Source organism: Volvox carteri (genome assembly GCF_000143455.1).
Source record: "Volvox carteri f. nagariensis unplaced genomic scaffold VOLCAscaffold_5, whole genome shotgun sequence".
Classification (NCBI taxonomy): Eukaryota; Viridiplantae; Chlorophyta; class Chlorophyceae; order Chlamydomonadales; family Volvocaceae; genus Volvox; species Volvox carteri.
In genome coordinates, this window is record NW_003307548.1 from 1,071,693 (window position 1) to 1,089,695 (window position 18,003).

Below are 18,003 nucleotides of genomic sequence, written 5' to 3' on the forward strand. Positions count from 1 at the left end.
TACAAGTGCCATTCGATATCCAAATTCGCCAAGCATGCGTGCCTTCGGTGGTTAAGGGTTTCGAGGAATTTCGAGGGATCTATGAGTGCAGTAACTGCATCAGACGTACAAACCCTCAGGCAGGGGAAGCCATGTTGCATGGCGATGTGGATGATGGATTAAGTTTGCCAGAATGGCCTGGATGCTTAAGTTTGATCTGGTTGCATTAGCAAACCCGGAATCGCTGCAAGCCCTTTCTTAAAGACTTAAGTCCAAACGTCTTTGTGTACAGTTCATGGGAAAGTCAGTTAACTGCAGCTGTTGGAAGTAGCTTCTCACACACGTCATGCGCCCTCCTTCCGAAGTTCCTAGACGAAGTACGCAAGAAAAATGCAAGTTCGATGGTATGCCCCGAAAGTGGGGGGAAAGGAAATGTGCACCCGTCCCTATTTATTGTACTAGCGCACGATCTATACACGTTTACAATCCTTCTATCTATTCGCGCAGCCCCAATCCTCAACTTAAGCCACGCACTTCGGCAATAATGGCGGCCCATCAGTCCTCTTAAACGGATTATGCAAGAGGATCCAACTAATACAATGAAGACAGTACGGACAATGGGATATAGCACGATACAGACGGTAGGAAAGGGCAAGGTAGGGCCGAATAGGTAGCTCAGTAGGGCGCGCCACACGCCCTTTCCGGCAGGGAGGTGGCCGCCAACGAGTTAACAACTGGTACGGCAAACCAGCAATGCGGCAGATATCCCGTGGTGCAGGAGTGAAAATTTGCTTGCAGTTGACAGATACCGAGGTTGTGTCTAATGCCAGCGCAAAGTCCTACACCTTCGGTTGTCGACGCATCCCTGTCCCTGATTGCCAACCCTGACAAAAGGGGAAACGTTTAGATGCTGCTAGACATGCTACTAGACAGCGTAAGTATTACAATTATATCAAAATGTGGTGTGTACCCCGTTGCTTAACACATGTTGATAGCCCGATGTGTGCCCCCGGAGCATCAGCAAATTGGGGCCGTCAAAACTGCCGACAAGCGGGAAGCAAAAGTGAAACACCTGCATAGTCATGCAGCTCACGTTTTGAATCCAAGCCATTGTGCTCGCTCCCTTGCGTACATTTGATCAGCAGGTATCCGCTCACAATCACTGCGTTGCTCAACTCTGAATCGTTTTATGGTATAGCGTCCACAGTTTTCCTTGTTTGTGTGCTCTTGGCCCTTCTATTCTTGCCCTGTTGTGTATGGTCCCTGGATTTAAATGCTGGATCCACGAATGTCCTCTCTAATGCTTTTCAAAGGAAACACATACCAACAAGTTACGCTTGCTCACAGTTATAAGTTGCACGCATTTAGCATCAGCACGTCAGCTATAAGAAAAGAAGAATGGAGCATACGTCCACCATGGCGAGTAGCGCCAGCACATCAATAGCGTATCCGCGATTTCCCTTAGCACGTATGGGTTCATGGCGTGCGCCTGCCAGAGATCAACGCGGAATGTCGTCGCGGACACAAGGCGCTGCAAATAATGTGGCAGCTGCGTCAAGCTACCAATTCGACACTGCTTCTTCACCTCCTATGATCAGAGGACTCGCTATCCGGCAGTCGTCACTATTTACAAAAGTCTGCAACCCTTATCGAGCGGCCTTTTGGTCTTTGCAAAGCGACGTTCCCTTCATTGTACAAACACACAAATGCCTGTCACTAGCAGCTCTCCTCTCTGACCCTATTGGCTGGTTGAAGCTTTTGGTTGATAAGCTTCAGTCAGCGCTCACATTCCTGCTCATATATCCACAGCGCAAGGCGCCAGCGCAGCCTGCGTGTGACTGTGCGCCGTCTGCGTCATCCGCCAGCACAACGGCGGAGTCTTCACACAAAATTTCGCCAGGATTCTCAAGATTAGCAACAGGTGAACTACCCACATGGCGCCGCTTATCAGGGTTTTGTGCACCTCCAGCCCCTGGACGGCAAATCAGCGAAGCGTGCAGGCAAGCGTTAACGCGCCTGGTCACAACCCAGGCGTCGAATGCTCCTGTCGGCCAGGTAGGATTCCCCGCATGCCCCATCGTTTGGAACAGTAGCATGGCACCGTACCCGCCCCGTGCATGATTGCAGCGATCTGCCGCTCCTGCGGTTGCCCTGGCCGTTGCCTTGGCGGCGGCAATGGCTTTCACCAGCTACTGGCTTTTCCGCCGCTGGAGGACAGTAGTGGAAAACCAGCGGGAGCATGCACAACGAATTGCAGTGAAGAAGGACAATCTTGCTCGCCAGAAGCAGGTACTGATAATGCTGTAGCTTGCATAGCTGCATGGGACTCTATTGTTGCAGCGCCATAGGTAAAAGGATTACCGGTAGCATGTTCGTTGGCACGGCTTCGATAGACGTTCACGTCCGTCGCTGAGGCATGACGATAGTGCAAATGTGGTAGGCACGGCATCTGGCAACCCATCTGTAACAGAGGACCCAAGCAACCTTTCCTTTACTAACCGGACTTTGATTTCTTCCGCCTGCAGCGCTTCCAGCGCGCTCTGGTAGTGGACAGCGTAAACCTGGAGCTACCGCCCATTAAGGTGCGTTTGCTTGCCAGGGCACCAATCAGGCAAACTGGGCATCGCAACACGGAAGCCACCCGATAACTGTCTGGACACCTGTAATAGGACATGGATATGCAGCCGGGTCCCGTGCGGGTCGAGAAAATACTCACCCAAACCGCGCCACAGCAGTGGGAGCTGTCCTCCAGGAACCCGCAGCAGGGTAACACATTACCAGGGCTTGCTGGCGAGAGCCTTCGGCAATGGCAGCAGTTCATGGCAGCGTCGCGCGCAACGGAGGTGAGCGTTTAAGCACAGATCCTTGAACGCCCAAACGCGCATTACTGTGCTGAAGCCAAATAACTACTATTATTGATTTTTGGTCAAGTGGAGTGAAGTGCATAAGAGGCGCATGGCTGGCACGGCATCACGGTTCCATCTGCCCGTGATGCAGGTAACAAACATCTCTGGGGCGCGCGGTGGCAGGGGTGCGGTGGAGCAACCGGCGGAACGTCCCTATGTCGCGCTTGACGACCGCATGCTGGCCGACTTGTCGGAGCGTATCCGTCGGGCCAACGACTTCAACGCTGTTGGAGAGCAGCTATCACCGATACCAGCAATTACTTTTGAGCAGCTGTACGCAAACAGCCGGGAGAGTGATGAAGCAGCAATGGCACGTCGAGCTGCGGAGCGGAAGGCGCGATGGTGAGTGCCTGAAGCAGCTCCAAACCGCCCCCTGTTGTGCTGTGACGTTGCAAATCTTTTCTTTTTGTTGCGTGCAGGCAAAAGCGACAACCTGGTGAAACCGCATCGACAAGCGTAGCCCCACCCTACAACAAGGTTGACTTTCGACAATCCCTTACCAACCCAAAGCCGTTGAAGAAGCCAGTATGCAACTCCCTGCCTAAGATCATGAACTCGAATAACCCTTTTGTCGTTGGACTCTTTAACAGCTCCGCTGATGCCGCAACTTCGACCGCGCCAGCCACCATCAGGAGCAGCATTAAGCCCCACGAGGCCTCCGCATTGCATGGATTATCTCTTTCGGAAACTGTTGGGTCAGCTCCATCAGAATTTAACCCCTTGGGTTCATCAGGTACCTGTGCGTCAACGTGTAATGGCGGCTGGGCGACTGGTCGCAACCCATTCGTTGACCCACCCTCATCGGTCATTGGAACATGCGACACAGCTGTTGTTGGCAGTTGCAGTATTCACGGTGGACCCGTGTCTTGTGGCCGGCCATTGGAGCGGACAGTCAGTGAGGCAGGCGCACTCAAGGCGCTGGAGCAAACGACGCCAGAGCCAATAGATAGCACGACCTCGCCTGCCGCTGCATTTGTCGTGAATGCGCATGATTGCGCGACCCAATTGCCTATCCGCCAGGTCTTCGGCAAAGCCGCAGAATCCTGCAATCCAAGCCTCTCAATGCCGCAAAATGGCGGCGTCAAGAGCCCACACGGGCAGGAATACGACGTGGCGGTAAATCATAGTTGGGTAAGCCGCGCACCAGGAGACGCTGCTGGTATACAAGTGCAGGCTTCGGGACGTCTAACATGCAGGCCAATGTCCAAATCGGCGACTTTAGAGGAGACGTACCAGCATAAAACCGGCGAATCCACCGTGTGAATGCACCGCCGCGCGGTTGTGTGCACGGCCTGGGAAAATAGATCCGCCCTGTACATTAAGACTTCGGTTCAAATTGTGTGGTGCCTGGTTTCAAGCAGCTACACACGTATATTTGCAGCGTACGCATGCATGCTTGGCAATAAGTATCTTTGGCTGCATGCGGGTTGATGGGGTTTCGTGATTTAACTGTTATGTACATTTCACGGTGCGTGACATGTTCTGCTGTGCGTGTAATGTGCGGCGCTCGCACATTGCGGTCATTGAGCTGTCCTTTTAATCCAGCCTCAACATCCAGGGACCAGATGAAAGATCCCCGCCTGACCAGGTGTAGGAACCATACCTGAGATTCTATTACAATTTTACATGGTAGTCCTGCATCCATGCGTTATTAAAAAGGCAAGTTGTGAAATTTTGGGGGCGATACCGGTGTTTCAGCACAATGCGGCATAGTTGGCAACGTGAATGCGGTTGACGCACATGTGAACGCTCGGTCATTGCAAGGAACGAAGGCGACAATTCCTCCCATTTGCGGAACTTCCAAGCCAGCTTAGCCTCGTACGCGGACTTGTCATTCGCCAGACGTTCCAACTCCTATCAGACCATTAGGGGGAAAAGGTTGAATATCTTTAGCAGATTGTTTGGTTTAGATCAGCCAGCCATTTAGCCAGCCAACCGGATAAGACGTGTGTACACACGCCTACGTATATATGGCTGTAGCCAGTGGTAGACGCAACAAGACGGCTCTCGAAAGTACGCATCCATCCTTTCATCAAGTCCGCCCTTCTGCCCAGGAGCAGCCGAACACACCTTCATCAATGCCTCCGGCGACCCGAGTGTGTTGTAATCCACAATCGCCTCTGGATCTGGTAGGAACTCCCTGACATTGTGCGGTCCCAAATACACGGGTACGCACCCTGCTTCGAGCGCCTGACAGACCGGGCAGCAACAAGGGCGACGTGTTAGCTCGCCGATTGCAAATCCACTGTCACTGAAGACAGCCTAACCATCACATTGTGTGATGGGTCCGAACGGGGAGCAGACTAGGCCTTTAAAGGCTTCGACATCCTTCTGTGTGTAAGGGTGTGGCCGAGCTAGCCCCTTCTGCCAGACCATAACACTATACCTTCACACAAACGGCTTTGCCTAACACCCTTTAACCCCAGGACAATTCGTGGATAAGAACACTTCCTCGTTCCCCTCCCTTACCTGCCAAAGTTTCTCCGTTATGTAATCCTTGGTAATCGAGTTCTCCATAGCTACGCAGAACTTATACCCATGAATGAGCTCTACCTTGTTAAAGTTGTTGTCCTTTACCTGCCGCAGTGTAAGCCCTCTTAGCTTCAGTACAGCTAGAACATATGCCCATGCAGAACTTCGCAATGCAATCCTGTGCATTCTAGCCAATGGGATCTGGTGACCGAGAGAGTGTCAATTACATCCAGAAGTGTTAGTGGGTTTAATTTCTTGTAGCAGCCCAGGCATGTAAAGCATATGTGACTACAATGATTGGCTTATATGAAGCACTAAGAACACAACAAATAGATGCGAAGAGGATTAATCCGCATTATGCCACAAAACAAAGCGTCGACGCTGCTCTCGGCGCTACTTTGTCCCAAACGTATGCCGTGGAATGGCTAACCTAGGAAGCAGTGCTTGTGCCTTGTACAGAATCCTGCATATGTGTAGATACTCACAGTTTAGATCCCGTAGCCAATTATATACGGCCTGCCGTACTTTCGGGTTTCACCGCAACAACTGTCCATGAAATCAGAGCAATCCGCACTGAGCTGCATCGGGGCTTTCCATCTCACCAACCTACTCACCGGCATGTTTCGGTCGCAATGTCCCCAGCTATGCGTCGGGACGATCGGGTTCCTCAAGCCTATGACCTGCATGCAGCGCGCACACATTGGCGTTTATCTGGGAAGGTGACCATACTAGTAACCTGGATCTCACCGCGCGCATAATTTCTGATCTCCCGCTCTTTGCCCCGCAGTTACTGTTAACGTACACCAATGCAGTTTTTTTCTCCTCGAAAGGAAGGGGAGGCCTGAAGAGGTTAGCCACCTGCGTCGCATAACCGCAAGTCAGCCATCAGTTTGAAATCGAGCCACGACGCTTTCACTATTCAGGAGGACGGCATTAATCTCCCACCAAGTACACTTTCCACTTTCCACAATCCCACCTGTTGTGCGTTGTAGTCAAAATAAAACACGGGTACTTGTGAACAGGTCCTATATGATGACTCAATGTCAAAATTTCTCATGAAGTCCTTGTTGTCCAAGGCCGGATAATACTCAGAGGACTCCATACTCATGCCAATAAGCAGCTGCTTGGGACGCTTAACCAGTTTGCTTCCAGCCCCCATGGAAGGTATATGATACCATAGAGCATCTGCTTTCTCCGGATCTAAGGCTGCACCATAACGACAATTTATCCTGGTGTTTCCGATCGTGCAATTTGGCTGGAGCCCTTCAAAATCGCTGCCGAAAAAGTGCCCCGTCTGCACTCCGATGTTCACGTCCTCGACAGGCTTGAAAGGATAAGCTGTCAAATCATCATGTGTTACTTGCCGTTGCGTCGACGCGCCTCCCGGGGCACCAGTCCGACCCAGGAGTGCCCGAGTTAATCCTTCATGCTTTATCTGTACACCACGCGAACGCTGGGCATGCTCACGAAAGTTTAGGAAGCCCAGAGTAGCAAGAAATACGCCGATAAAGAGACCAATATTGCTGATGCTTTTCATAACGGTGTGCCCAAGTATCACGGATAGAGTTTTGTAATGGTCACAATAGCATTAATTAAAGCGACAATCCTAGCATTGTAACGCGCTCGTTGTGAACTCGTCTAATATTAAAGAATAACGCATCACCAGAACAAGACGAAAATCAAACTCATGATTTACATAGAAGTCAAATGAAGCTCATAAGCACCGTTGGTCAAGCAATTTTGCCGTACGAACCTGACATTCCCAAAAAATTTTGACATCCAACAAAATATTTGTTCCTGAAAGCACGGAATCCTATTAAGCCCTCACACTTGAATAGGGGGGTACTTGATCAATTCCGCCGCCGTCTGTACAGAAGAATGCGCACCTCGCAGCACCTCGCAAAGCGAGGAGGGCCTGGGATAGCATGCTTTATCCCACGACGTTTAAGCTGTCTGCTTGTCAATCATTGTAGCGCTTGGAAGCTGCAGCCATCAGTCGTTCATTTGCCTCTGGCGCATAGTGCTTCGGCGCGCGCTCGAGAGGCATCCGTCTTGACACAAGCCATCAGTCCTCCTACAGCAGAAACTGCAAGCAATGTGGACGACGTTTCAGGCGTCCGTGGTGCCCATTGGCAAGTCCATAAATTTGGAGGGACGTGCATGGCCAGCGCCGACAGGATTCGTGCAGCAGCAGAGCTGATGGTGAATAGCGTTGGACCCAGTTCGTCTACATGCGTCGTTGTCAGTGCCATGGGTAACCATCCTACAAGCCCCTTAAAAGTTACCGACTTAATTCTGAATATGATCAAGAAGGCGTCACGTCAGGATGCAGCCTTCCTGGTGGACCTCGCTGCCCTCCAAGAGAAGCACGTCGAGACCGCCAAGCAGCTACTTGGTCAGTCGAAGGAGCTCACGCAGTTTGTGGCTTCCCTGATGGACGACATTACGAACCTCAAGGCCATGCTGCAGGCTATGAGCATCGGTACGTCCGTGGTGGCTTCATGCATGTCAACTGGTTCTGGGCCATGGGGTGGGTGACGAAGTCCTGGTGTTACCTACAGAACTTGGCGTGGCTTTCTAGTAAAGCCACGATCGCAAACGCGTGTCAGTGCCTCGTCAAGTCTGTATTCGCAAGCTCCACAACCTTGGGGGTACTTCATGCGCTTCTGCCATACCGGCTTGGTTGCTGCCCTCATCGTATTGTGAATGCTGCTTCTCGGCCCCTCAGCTGGCATGTCCACGGACGCCTTCAGCGACTTCGTCGTGGGGCATGGTGAGCTGTGGAGCGGGCGCCTGTTTTCGCTTTGCTGCCGCCAGGTAGATTTAACTCCTGGTACGGCCGTTTTGGTATACATGCCAGGGTCCAGGGGCTGGGAGGGCGCACTGCAAGAATTAGCCATAAATGATGTGCATGGAGCATTATTTTGCTGTATGTTAAATCATTATGGCGGATGGATGAGTACGTCTTTTCACCTCGGAACCAAGGCACCAGATGAAGCATGTTGATGGCACCGAAAAGTACGTTTACGTCACAAAGGCTCGTGAATTCCTTTCGTAACTTTAAAAGCAGCGGTTTAAGGACATGATCAGCGTTTCGAAAGAGTGACCTTTCGTTATAGGTGACGCCGCGTGGGAAATGGGTGTGTACTGTAAGAGGGGGGATGATACGTTTATGTGATGCTGGATGCCTCATGTCAACGATAGATCAGATTAAGAAAGCACAGGGGCCGGAAAGAAAGCAAAACGGAAAACTGCTGTTGCAATCCGCACAGATGCTCTGAAGTACTGACTTGCGCATGAGTTTTTGTGGCGCTGTAAAGTCCGCTCTTTTTGGTATTGGGCGCTTGGAATTAGAGTAAGGACTTCACAGCGCCATAACCAGTTTTACTCCTGCTGGGAGATGCGGGAGATGCCAGCAGTTGTTGATGGCTCGAAAAATAATTTGACCGATGCTCATTGCCGAGTACACCTCTTGCGACCTGCATAGCAATCTACTTTTGAGTCCCCCTTCCAAGCGTTTTTGGACGCTTACCAGCCGACTGCAGCCTTGTTTGTCCTCGGGCTACCTCCAACCAGCTTCAGACACGTCAATACATTGCTTGCCATGAAGACATTGTTGGATATCAAAAACTCAGCTGTAGGAGACTTTTAAAGGCGGTATTTAAAGGTTACGGCTGCTGCGCTTTACGGTTATGTGCTGACTGGGAGCTCGATCAACGAATGAAAATCCGGTTTATTTGTCGCCATTGACCACGATCGCTTGGCCCATAGCCCGCATTTGCCATCATTGCCTTGGGCCAGCGCGCTCACTTTTCTGCAGTCCCTTCCCTTACCCTACCTCGCAATCTTTTGCAATTACACGTGCAATTCTTTATACAAGAAAATGCACGGCTCATGCAATTCTTGTTCACGCACCTGCACAACCCGAGTTTTGACGCACGCAGAACCTGTCCTTAGCCGCCAAGCGCCAACCTCCCTCCCGCGTTCGCTTTGCCCGTCCACAGCTGGGGGCTGATGTGGCGTTTATGGACACCCGTGATGTGCTCGTGGTGACCCCTACGAATGACGGCGGCTCCGTGGATTTGGATGAGCAGCTGTCTAACTGCCGTTTAGATGACTGGTTTACTGCCAATGGGTGCAGCAAGGTGGGAAGCATAGGGATATGGGGCAGATTGGATTTGAGGTAAGGGTGTCAACTTATGGAACGTTGCGAATCGGCACCGGTTATTGGTTGGCGGTGATAAGACCCGTAGCAGTTGAGGCATGACAGCGGCTGTGTGTCTATGTCGTGTGGGGCGCCTACCGAGGGTGACGGATGCTGAGGTGAACGATTTGGCTTGTGGGTCCTGCAATCCTGTGATGTCGCTGAGTATAGCTTGGGCATTAGGTGTGCTGGGTCGGCAGAGCAATGCGCATCAGGTACACGAATCTGGCCGTACCACCAGGGCATGGCAGTAGGAGAGCAGCTTGACCATCCGTGGGAGTGGATTGGGGGTAGAGCAGCTCCAAGAGTTGGCGTGTCCCAGATGCCTTCGCATTTCCTTGGCCTGAACACACATATGTGCGTACTTGCTCGCAGCTCGTGGTGGCTACGGGTTTCATCGCTCGCAGCCCCGAGGGCACCGCCACCACTCTCAAGCGCAACGGCAGCGACTTCTCAGCCACCATAATGGGCGCGCTCCTGCGTAGTCGCCACATTACCATATGGACGGACGTGGATGGGGTCTTCTCGGCTGACCCGCGCAAGGTCAGTGACTAGGCATATATTTGTGTGGGCATTATGGGTGAACAAAAATTTCAAGGGTCCCTCCCGAGCGAGGGCACAGGGCAGCAGCTTGCGTGTATCCGGAGAAAAGATTGCGGTAAGTCTGGCTTCCGCAACTCCGAGTACAGCAGAATGGCTGCTCAATGAAGCCGAGCGAAGCCCCCACACACTAATATAGTGCAACGTGCGGCGAACTGTCCTCCACCATTAGCGCCTGTGCTTACTAGGTGACTGTCAATCCGCACCGCGTCGGTAACACCTTCGGCGTATGCTTGGGGAGCCGAAGCCAAACCTATTGCCGCATCAAGTCCACATTGCAGATCTGCAGTTCAGCTCTGGAGCCTTTCTTAGAGCCTCTCCCTGGATCCAAAGCCAGCCTCTCCCTGGATCCAAAGCCCTGAACTTTCGCCGGTTGGTCTTTTGAAAACGCGACCTCGGCCGTCCTGGGCTTCTGCTTCTATGCATGATTATTGCGTGTAATAACAAGCTTTCTTAATGCCTCTGGCCCTTTCTCTCTCCTTCTCAGGACCCTTTAGATGCAGTTCACAACATGCTCTTTGGGCTGATGCATTACGAACTTCTGCTGGCTCCGTGCCCATCCACATACGAGCCAGTGGCCTACACTCGCTCACAGTCCTGCTTCTGGCGATCTTTAAACCTAAAGCATTTCCACTTCCTTTGCACAACATCGTGCAGGTGCCCGAGGCGGTTTGCTTGCCCAGCATGACGTATCACGAGGCTTGGGAGTTGAGCTATTTTGGGGCAAATGTGCTGCACCCCCGCACCACCCTACCCGCCATGAAGTACCACATCCCCATAACTATACGTAACTTTTTCAACCAGAAGGCATTAGGTGAGAACAGCATGGGGCATGGGTCATAGCATGGGGCTTCTGTGGTTTTCGTCCTCCTCTGCCGGCCGGTGGTTCCCATACGACAGCGCGAACACCAGGGCAAGTCCCTGGTCTGTCGGCTGTCTTCTGTTCGCAACCGTTTGTATTTTTTCATGGCTTTTTTCCCCGGTGTTGCACGTGCTCTTTACGCTGCAAACGGATTGCGCATGACCCCTGTCCTCACGGTGATTATGCCGGTTTGCTCAGGCACTCGCATTAGCGATTTCGCTGCGGACATGGAGGTGTACCAGGGCAAGGCCACCATCAAAGGTTTTGCCACCATTGACAACGTAACCCTGATTAATGTGGAGGTAAGCAGGGGTAGGGTACGAGCATGGTATGCTGGGCGCGGTGTGTTCCAGGGTGCACATGATCACTTAACAGGCAGGTGGCTGGCAGAGGTTAAGGCTTATGACTTCTGTTCCCGGCGTGACTGGGTTCAAATTCGCCTGCCGGCTCCTCGGGGTGTTTGAGGAGTGATGAAATGGGAGGTGGCCCCCATCTTGTGGACGGTGTAGGACGTGATAAAATCAACTTGCGAGCTGACCAGGAACTGAGTTAAGGCGCCGTTGATCCGCTAGATTTGTTTGGATGCTGGTGGTGAGTTGCCAAAACCAAAGAGTACACTCTGAAGTCGGATGGGGTGAACGGATTTGGGTGCCCCTCTAGCAGGGGAGAGCAGGGAACTGCCTCGGGAAGGAGGCCACTGGTGAAGCTTAACCACCCTGAAACAACATCAACACTTAACAGCCCAGCTTATTGCCGCTTGTGCACTCCCTGGGAAACAGTTATGACGGCCCCTCTTTTGGCCTCTGCCGTCAGCACATTCCTGCGTTGCCTTGATGTCAGCTGAGCCACCCCGTCGCTTGATCGTGATATGTTATCAAACTAATTTTTCGTCCCTGCAATCCGCATAGGGCACTGGCATGGTGGGTGTGCCTGGCATTGCTTCGCGTATCTTCAGCTCGGTCCGCGATGCGGGCATCAACGTGATCATGATCAGCCAAGCCTCCTCTGAGCAGTCAATCTGCTTCGCGGTCAAGGGAGGGGACGGCGAGGCGGCCGCGAAGGTGCTCACAGACAGGTGCGCGTCGCTGTGCAAATGTTAGAAATGTTTTAAGTAAGACAAGCTTTCGCCATATATCAGTATACGGCAGTATACGGCAAGGGCAATCGCAGCCGCTAAGCTCCGAGCGTGGTGCGGAAAGCGTCTCTGTCTCAGCCGCCTGCTGCATTTCTCCTTCGCGGAGGCCGTTTCCGCTTCAGTAAATCGAATTTTCCATTCCATTGTCCCGCCGTGCCATCTTCTTCCTTTTCAGGTTTGCGGAATCTATCGCTGCTGGCCGTGTGTCGGCCATCCAGGTGATTCCCCACTGCTGCGTGCTTGCGGCAGTGGGTCAAGGCATGGTGGCTCGCAAGGGTGTGGCGGCCACCATGATGGGCGCACTGGCCAAGGCCAATGTCAACATTAAGGCCATTGCACAGGGTTCCTCTGAGTACAACATCACCGTGCTTATTGATCAGGTACGGCCGGTGATGAGAGGGGACTAGCGGAGCACTTTCTAGCAGCTATGTGGTACTGTCAGCCTCACAAACAGTTGAATCGTGAGCTATGCGTGCGCTGTTTAAAGACTTTATTTTATAACGCAGGTGCGTCCATGATTCGTGTCGGTATAATGTTCTGTACATGTGTGAGGGTGTAACGGTCCTTGGAGAGGGAACATATTTTGCAAAAGTCGCTGTAGGGTGTAAGCTTTCAGGGAAGAGGTGGGCATCTTGAGCAGGCTGTGTTAAGGTATCGTCAGGGCTTGCAGCCACCAACACAAGGCATTCGTAACCTGTGGCTCATCACCTCGCTGCCTTCCACCTTTCGCCATGTTTCTCATTTCCCGCAGGCCGATTCGGAGCGGGCGCTCCGTGCTGTACATTCCCGGTTCTACTTGTCAGATGTACCCATCGGTGTGGGCATTGTAGGCCCGGGCCTCATCGGTGGGACACTCATACAACAGGTAGGGGGTGAGGCAGCACGTGCTGAAGCAGGGAGAGGTAAAAGACTGGCCGAGGGGGTTGCGTGTTGATGCTTGGATTTGGGGATTTGAGTACAACGTGTGGCGACCCAAATGCAGTGCAGGCTGACAGAATTGAGATTTGGTAAGGTTAAGGCACTAGACACGTTAATGCGTTGCAGCGTTGGGCGGCAGCTGAAGCCATCTTAAATTGAATATCGCGAGGCGTCCTAGCATATTCCCTAATTTGCGTCAGGAACTTCGATTGCAACCAACCTGTACCAACGGAATTGCCAATATAGTCATATGGGTATTTGACGTCCTCCGGCCCTTGTAATACCGTATTAAACAATAATACGCGTAGTCGTATGTTAGCATGATGACGTCGTCTTGGACACTTTTGGAGGATTTGGTTGTACTTCATGTGCCTAAGGAAGAACCTTTTTCAGGGCGTGACAGCTGTGGAAATTCATACATCATCAACATGTCCTTTTAAGTATGTTGGGCTGTTCATTAAGGTTTAGACGGCGCTATCGGCTATCGTGCTATCGCTATGTGCGGGGACCGCAGTGGCGATAGCGTGCATGATGATGTACGCACGTTTTGCTGGGATTCGCGGGTGGGCAATAGTGAGTTGGGAGCTTGCATGCCGCTGCCAGTAGCACCGCATGCTTACATGCTGCACATGCTTGTAGTGTTGTCATCTCACAACACGCTGGTCCTACGACCAATCCAAGCCGGACATCTCACGTCCATCTTGCTGTATCCAAACCTGCTAGTGGCCGCCCGGACGTCTCGACCCGCCCTGTATTTCGAGCCCTTAACCATATGAGCCGGCCGTGAACCAGTCCACCCTTTCCCCGTTCTCAGCTCCGCGAGCAGCGGCAGCTCCTCAAGAAGGAATTCGGCATCGATCTGCGGCTGCTAGCGGTGGCTTCATCCTCCAAGATGCTGATGCAAGAGACTGGAGTGGACCTGGACAACTGGCGACAGGACCTTGACGAAAAGGTAAGTTCGAGGGAAGGAGGACTAGGAATGCAGTGGTTGGGTTGGGCTGGTGTGTGGTAACCGGGCTGCATGTGGGCTATGAAGAGTCTTGATGTCCGGGCCTTCTCGCACTCGTCCAGGTTTGGATGTCGAGGCTGTCGCTTGCTATTGCATTTGAATTGGCGTTGCTTGCGGTTCAGCAGCCCTTACTTGACACACAGTCCTGTGCCTGGGCCTGCGCGCTGCAGACAGGTTTTCTCTTGGTGTGCGTGCAGCCGTTAGCATTGATGTTTCCTGCATGAATTCCTGCATGCATTTCCTTCCCTTCGTTCTCATGTACACGTAAGCATTTCCACTACCCCTTTGATGTTCGTGTATCATTATGTCTTTACAACCTGTCCTTCCCGCCTGTTGCCTCCCCTTATCTTCCCGGCCGCCCCACGCAACCTATCGTTAGTCCGTAGCTTGCGACCTGGAAAAGTTCGGCAACTTCCTTTCAAGCCACTATATCCCTAACCGGGTCATTGTGGACTGCACCGCCTCGGATGCTCCTGCGTCCAAGTATATCCACTGGATGAAACAGGTAGGACAACGGCTGCGACTGTAGCAGTGACTGGAGGACTCAGCGTCTACTGTGAAGGGATATATGTCTAGGCTAAGTCATGTGTGAAATTGGGAGGTGTACCATGGATGTGCAACCAGCTGAGGTAGTGAGCAACATTTACGTGCATATGCACTGCACGAGATTGGGTCATCGCTGCTAACCTTAATCCTACTTTTTCGTCTTGCATTCCGTATCCTTACCCCTGCCAGGGCATCCATGTCGTGACACCCAACAAGAAGCTGGGCAGCGGGCCGCTGGAGCAGTACCAAGCAGTGCGCCGCATGCAAAGGGAGGGTTACATTCACTTCTTCTACGAGGTGGGGTGGGAAGAAGTCAATAGGACTTGGGTGTAAGGTGTGGGTGACGGGGCGTATCGTTTCTTGCACCTGCGCCAGGGAGTACAGTTGGTTGGGATTAGTTTTAACTGCTTGCATTTGGTGCATTGGACAGCTTCTTCGGGCTTCCGTACGTTGACGCAGTTTGCCAGGCGCTTAGGCCGTAAACATGTACTGATGTGATGAAGCTATGCAAGGGAAGACGCATTGCGGTGCGCTTGAGCAGGGCATGCCATATACGCACCTCCGTAGCTTGGGCGGTTGGTTGCTCGGCGGAATTCTCCTTCGCGGATTTTATCGTCCCATACTCGCTGCATCTTCTGAACGAACACTGTTTCATGGGCTCAGTTCCCCGCTTGTCTTCCATCCGCAGGGCACGGTGGGTGCAGGGCTGCCCGTGATGGGCACCCTGAAGCACCTGCTGGAAACGGGCGACAAAATCATCAAGATTGAGGGCATCCTTTCCGGCACCCTATCGTACATATTCAACACCTTTGGCGATGGGCGGCCCTTCAGCGAAGTTGTGCAGGATGCCAAGGCCAAAGGGTACACAGAGCCAGACCCCCGGGACGATCTGAATGGCACTGATGTGGCACGTAAGGTGCGGTCGTATAGTTCGAATATGCTGGGGATTGCTTAGTTCCTCTCATCGTTGCTGGTGACTTGCAATAGTGCTGATCATGAGCTTAAAGCCTTACACGGCTGTGCATCTCTCTGCAGCCCGTTGCTGTGATTGGTGCCGTCTCTACGCTTTGATAAATTAGCCTAATGTGCCTTTCCACCTAGGTCCCTCCTTGTCGGGTCTCGGGCAGGTGTGCATTCTGGCTCGTGAATGTGGCCTGCTGTTGGAGATGGACCAGATACCCGTAGAAAGCCTGGTTCCGGAGCCCCTGCGGGAAGTGGCCTCGTCCGCGGAGTACATGGCCCGACTGCCCGGATTCGATGCGGACATGGATGCCAAGTTGCGGCAGGCCGAGGACAGCGGGGAGTGCCTACGGTGAGAGGGAAGGGCAGTTGGAATAATGATGAAAAAGGCGGAATTAGATGGTGTTGGAAACATAATTAGGGTTTTAGGTTTGTGGATCCTTGGTGCTCTAGGATCCCCAAATGTAAATTGTATGCTATGGTGCTATGCTTATCAATATGCCAGGCATTTTTCTAATCGGGCCAAATTCGACTCGGGTGAGATTTGCCTCCCTGGTTCCACCGTTCTATCCCCTGCTCTGTCCCTTTCTAACCCTCATTTTCAATTGCGCAGGTACGTAGGTGTAGTAGATGCGCAGGGTGGTTGCGGCAGTGTGGAGCTGCGACGGTACCCCAAGTCACACCCTTTCGCCCAGTTGAAGGTGGGAGGGACTACGACCTTAGTCTATTGCCAGGGATTCTAGCCTTTTGCTTTTTCAACCGCAGAGTCCTTGCTTTGCCAAACCTAACAGCAACTGGTCGGGTTTCTTGTCTGTCTCGACCGGCAGGGTAGTGACAACATCATATCCTTCACCACGGCGCGTTACTTCAAACAGCCGCTCATCATCCGCGGTCCCGGAGCAGGTGCAGATGTGACCGCAGCCGGCGTCTTTTCTGATCTATTGCGTTTGGCCGCCTACCTGGGTGCACCATCTTAAAAGTGTAAGCAACGCTTCCATAAAAAGACAGGCGGTCTGGCTCCTTGGATGCGGGGTGCTGCCTACTTCTTGGAGAAGCACTTATATTTTCACGAGATTGTGTGCTAGACGTTTCATGTTCGAGGGGTTTGGTGGGCAATGCGATGGCTTGACATAGTAGTTTTGGGATGTACGGACAGGTGACACGACTGGAGTAGTGTCTATCCTTTAGTTCCGAGCACGCAGCAGCAGCAAGGGCAAGAATAGTGGCAGTATCTTTCTGAATGGTGAAGGTGATAGTAAACTGTGAAGGTGCTTAATTTACGAAGCGTTTGGCTGGGATGCTTATGTTTTAATGTGCTTTTTAGGCGATCCGCGCGATTACTTTTGATTTCGCTCGCTCTCGGTCTTCCACGTAATTTACTTGTACTCCTCTTGACCATTCGCCGGCCGACTTGTTGACCCCGGAGTGACCCTCAGAGTGGACCAAATGCCCGCACTGTCCTCGCTTTCTTCAAATACTTCCCCGGTAAAGCTTCGTAAAGCCATTCAAGCTGCCCCCGCAGCGACCTCTGCATGGAAGGAGCCGCAAGTTGCTTACAGGGTGTTTCCACTTGGCCGAGTTCGAATGTTCTTCGTCCTGGACTCGCCTCTCACCGTTCTATATGCATATATTGATATAACTAATGATAGAAACAAATATTTACCAAACAAATTGGAGGTTGGCGTACTCCTGGCGAAGAACCGTAAGGCCTAGTGGAAACACCACGTACATTAAGTCCACACTAGCGCGTCACAAAGTTAATGTAGAGGGGCCCTTCGAGGCATGTCGAAAGGACAGAGCAGTGCAGCTTCAGATATCTTTCATGCGGCAAATTGTAGGAGCTACCAGACCAACACATCGCCTCCTGTTTGCAGAGCTGTCGCAGCTGCCCCTACACTACCACGTTCTCAAGCAGGTTGTGAGGTTTTGGGACCATGTCCGTTTACAGCGTGGGTCTGTGGCACACCAAGTTTTGCGACAGGAGGTCGCAGAATCCCTCTCCAACCCCGAAGGGGCCGGATGGGGGACACTACTCCTCCGTTTTCTATGTTTTTTGGCCACTACGTATGGAAAGAGGCCCCGCAAGGGCTACGGTAGACGAGCGAGTGGAGTGGCTGATGAACAGGCCAATGCCAGAAGGTGTGGTTTTGGAGTTCCAGGACCAATTAGTGAGTGGTTGGAAGCATACGCGTTTAGATGTCCAGCCAGACGTGTACCCGTCAGATGGCAAGCAACCAGGAATTCACATGGCGAAGTATAAGCATTGGATGGGTCTGGCAGCCGAGCAAGCGGGCAGGAAGGAGGTGCTTCCGCATATCACAATGTTTATCCCACGCTCAGCGAAACGCAAGCTTATGCAGTTTAGGCTTTGCTGTTGGGCATTGGCGGCTAACAGAGCGCGTAAGGGACGGC

The 18,003-nt window shown here is 52.3% G+C and overlaps 3 protein-coding genes across 3 annotated transcripts; 2 read left to right on the plus strand and 1 right to left on the minus strand.

The window, feature by feature from the left end:
- Positions 1 to 1,395: 1,395 nt before the first annotated feature.
- On the plus strand, positions 1,396 to 4,356 carry VOLCADRAFT_103311 (uncharacterized protein; the record flags this gene model as incomplete). Its single annotated transcript, XM_002947053.1, has 7 exons — positions 1,396 to 1,900; positions 1,949 to 2,034; positions 2,107 to 2,268; positions 2,505 to 2,561; positions 2,712 to 2,822; positions 2,977 to 3,227; positions 3,305 to 4,356. The coding sequence occupies 7 exons, from the start codon at positions 1,396 to 1,398 to the stop codon at positions 4,146 to 4,148; spliced, it is 2,016 nt and encodes a 671-aa protein (XP_002947099.1). The 3' UTR covers positions 4,149 to 4,356.
- Positions 4,357 to 4,496: 140 nt separating this feature from the next.
- On the minus strand, positions 4,497 to 7,036 carry VOLCADRAFT_103312 (uncharacterized protein). The gene is made up of 7 exons (XM_002947185.1): positions 6,334 to 7,036; positions 6,105 to 6,215; positions 5,972 to 6,037; positions 5,355 to 5,462; positions 4,956 to 5,075; positions 4,626 to 4,739; positions 4,497 to 4,520 (listed from the first exon to the last, which is right to left on the minus strand). The coding sequence occupies exons 1-7, from the start codon at positions 6,892 to 6,894 to the stop codon at positions 4,500 to 4,502; spliced, it is 1,101 nt and encodes a 366-aa protein (XP_002947231.1). The 5' UTR covers positions 6,895 to 7,036; the 3' UTR covers positions 4,497 to 4,499.
- A 127-nt stretch (positions 7,037 to 7,163) lies between these two features.
- ahd1 (bifunctional aspartate kinase/homoserine dehydrogenase) lies at positions 7,164 to 17,094 on the plus strand. The gene is made up of 16 exons (XM_002947054.1): positions 7,164 to 7,839; positions 8,086 to 8,174; positions 9,362 to 9,502; positions 9,937 to 10,104; positions 10,819 to 10,975; positions 11,222 to 11,325; positions 11,932 to 12,098; positions 12,334 to 12,538; positions 12,910 to 13,023; positions 13,891 to 14,028; positions 14,465 to 14,590; positions 14,821 to 14,928; positions 15,320 to 15,547; positions 15,759 to 15,943; positions 16,205 to 16,292; positions 16,419 to 17,094. Exons 1-16 carry the CDS (start codon positions 7,236 to 7,238, stop codon positions 16,566 to 16,568), a joined length of 2,772 nt encoding a protein of 923 aa, XP_002947100.1. The 5' UTR covers positions 7,164 to 7,235; the 3' UTR covers positions 16,569 to 17,094.
- Positions 17,095 to 18,003: the final 909 nt, after the last annotated feature.